Here is a 2,974-nt window from a genome sequence, read left to right as displayed (position 1 = left end):
TTTAGTATGCGATTGTTGGGATTTTCTGCGTGCAGGGAGAATTCTAGTGGGAGGAAATTCCACATTTGCGTTGCTAGATTCAGGAGCCACGCATTCGTTCATCTCCCTAGAGTATATCAGGCGGGTAGGCATCAAGCCTGAGGTTGCTGTTACAGGTTACGATGTCACTATGCCGTCTGGTCAGATTCTTACTACCACTAGCGTCTGCAGAGATTTGGAGATGGAGTTATAGGGACATACTATCAGAGCAGATTTTGTGGTTTTACCGTTGACTGGATTCGATCTGATTTTAGGTATGGATTGGTTGTCAGTCAACGGAGCAGTGATTGATTTTTATTAAAATTATAGATCAGAACATGTCCGTCATTCAACCATGATTCACAAGTTTTCTCATCCTTAATAATCTTTCACAAGATATAACATGTTCTGATCTATAATTTTAATAAAAATCGAGAGAAATTCTAATTTAGCCTGTAGGACTAGGTTTTAGCTTGTGATATTTAATAATCCTTGGTAGGGATGAAGAATTGAGCATAGACTCTCCCAATTTTTCTTGCCTTCTTTGCTTGTACTTTTGTTTTAAAATTATTTTTAAGTTATTTAAAAGAAACTATATGATTCTGTATGTTAAATTAGTAGGTTATATATATTTTATCGTGGATTTATTAATCAACAATCAATAGTTATATAAAATCATGAATAATTTATGTGGTTTTTTAATTATAAATTTTCCTTTCAATTTTACATATTTTAAAAAATTGTCTTTGATGTTTTCTTTAATAATATTTGTAAAATATTATAAACAAAAATTACTATTATAGTCTATTCTAAGATTAAAACTTTTTCAATATATATATATATATCATGACTAATAAGGTTATCATTTGTGATATATCTCTTTTGATTGACATTGGTTACAATTGATGTACTCGATGTTCTAAGCTTTGACTTATTGTTTTTAGATATTAGTTATATTATTATTTTTATTAATTTGTTTCGTATGATATGTAAAATAAATTTATTGAATTTTTTTTGTCAATGTATTTGAAACAGCTAGAGACAGAAACAAGCCAAAAGTCTTATTGATACGTCGACAATCGAGATTTTTGATGGATTCTACTTTAAATGAATTCAAGCCTAAGATCGTTATGATATTTAATAGTCTAGATGAGGCTTGGAAGTTTTGGGTTGAATATGGTGGAAAAATTGGATTTGGAGTTAGGAAGCATAATTTTAACAAGAACAAGAACAAGAACAAGAACACTGATGTTATAACTTCGTTTAAATAATATGTCTGTTTTAAGGAGGGTGTTCGTAAGAAAGACAAAAGAGATTCTTCGACACATAATCCTCGGCTTGAGACTCAAACGAATTGTAAGGTAAGATTGGGAGTCACACTTGTGGACAATAAATATAAATTTAATGAGTTTATCAAAGAGCATAATCACCCGCTCCATCTTCAAGAAACAGTTCATATGATGGCTTTCCAACGTAAAGTTATAGAAGTGCAGTCATATGAGATTGATTGGCAGAAGATGTTGGGCTTAAACAGAAATCTAATTTTCAGTTGATGAGTAGACATGCAGGGGGAATAGATGGTCTTGGTTATACCATGTTGGATGCAAAAAGCTATATTCGTTCCAAAAGACAAAAAATATGGTATATGGTGAAGTTGGTTGTCTGATGCGATATTTTCAACAACAATTATTTAAAAATCCATTATTTTATCATGTCAATTAGATGGATGTGGAAGAATAGATAAATAATATTTTTTGGGCAGATGCAAGAATGCTAATCGACTATGAGTATTTTGGTGATGTTGTGTCTCTAGATACCACGTATTGTAGGAACCGTGCACATCAACCACTTGCTATCTTCTCAGGTTTCAATCATCATAGAGGAGAGGTGATTTTTGGTGCATCACTTTTGTATGATGAGACAACATCATCCTTTGAATGGTTGTTCGAAGCCTTTTTAGAAGCACACAAGAAAAAAAACCTCTTACTATCTTCACCGACCAAGATCAAGTGCTATGGAAAAGGCCTTACAGGAGGTGATGCCTGAGATATTCCATGGATTGTGTACATGGAATTTAATGCAAAATATCATCAAGCCCTTGGGAAACTTGATGAAAGATGGTTCTCATTTCTTGACTGATTTTAAGAGGTGTATGTATGGCATTGATGATAAGACTCAATTTAAGAAGGCATGGAATGTTCTACTATCACAATATAATGTTCATGAAAACACATGGTTTCAATCCACTTACAGTATAAAAGAGAAATGGGCAGCTTGTTACATGAAAAAGGCTTCCACTATTGATATGAAGAGCACACAACTCAGTGAAAGCGTCAATTCTGATAATAAGAGTTGATGAAACCTGAATTAGATATAATGAATTTTTTTAAGAACTTTGAACGGGTTTTGGAGGAAAGGCGTTACAATGAGTCAAGGTGTGAATTTGAGACACGCAAAAAATTACCGAGATTAAAGCTAGAGAGTTCTCTTATGTTGCATCAAATTTCTAAGATTTATACACCTATTATATTTAATTTATTTGAAATGGAGTTTTTTTTGTTCACAACTGCTTACATAAAATTTAAAAATGAAACTCAACCATTATTTGAATATGTTGTCGGGTTAATCGATAAGGAAGGAGAATGGAGGGTGACACTTAATCCTAACACCAAGATGATTTCATTTAGTTGCCAAAAATTTGAGATGACTGGATTATTGTGTTGTCATAATGTGAAAGTATATGATGTATTGGACGTAAAAAACTTCCAGATGATTATATCTTGAATAGGTGGACGAGAAAAGTTAGAGTGGAGTGGTACACAATTATATGGGGAATGAAGTTGAAGAAGATCCTAAAAAGTACAGAGTATAGTAAACTATGTATGATGCTCATAAGATTGGCAACCAAAGCATCCGTCCACCCATCAACTTTCTCTTTGGTGCAAAATTCGATATG

General features: G+C 32.7%; 1 protein-coding gene across 1 annotated transcript; it reads left to right on the top strand.

Moving 5' to 3' along the window:
* The first annotated feature begins 2,032 nt into the window (after nt 1–2,032).
* Nucleotides 2,033–2,374, top strand: LOC140872499 (protein FAR-RED ELONGATED HYPOCOTYL 3-like). The gene has a single exon (XM_073275343.1). It carries the CDS (start codon nt 2,033–2,035, stop codon nt 2,372–2,374), a length of 342 nt encoding a protein of 113 aa, XP_073131444.1.
* The last annotated feature ends 600 nt before the right edge of the window (nt 2,375–2,974 follow it).

Source organism: Henckelia pumila, unplaced genomic scaffold (genome assembly GCF_033568475.1).
Source record: "Henckelia pumila isolate YLH828 unplaced genomic scaffold, ASM3356847v2 CTG_466, whole genome shotgun sequence".
NCBI classification, from domain to species: domain Eukaryota; kingdom Viridiplantae; phylum Streptophyta; class Magnoliopsida; order Lamiales; family Gesneriaceae; genus Henckelia; species Henckelia pumila.
This window is presented reverse-complemented; position numbering and strand designations above follow the sequence as displayed.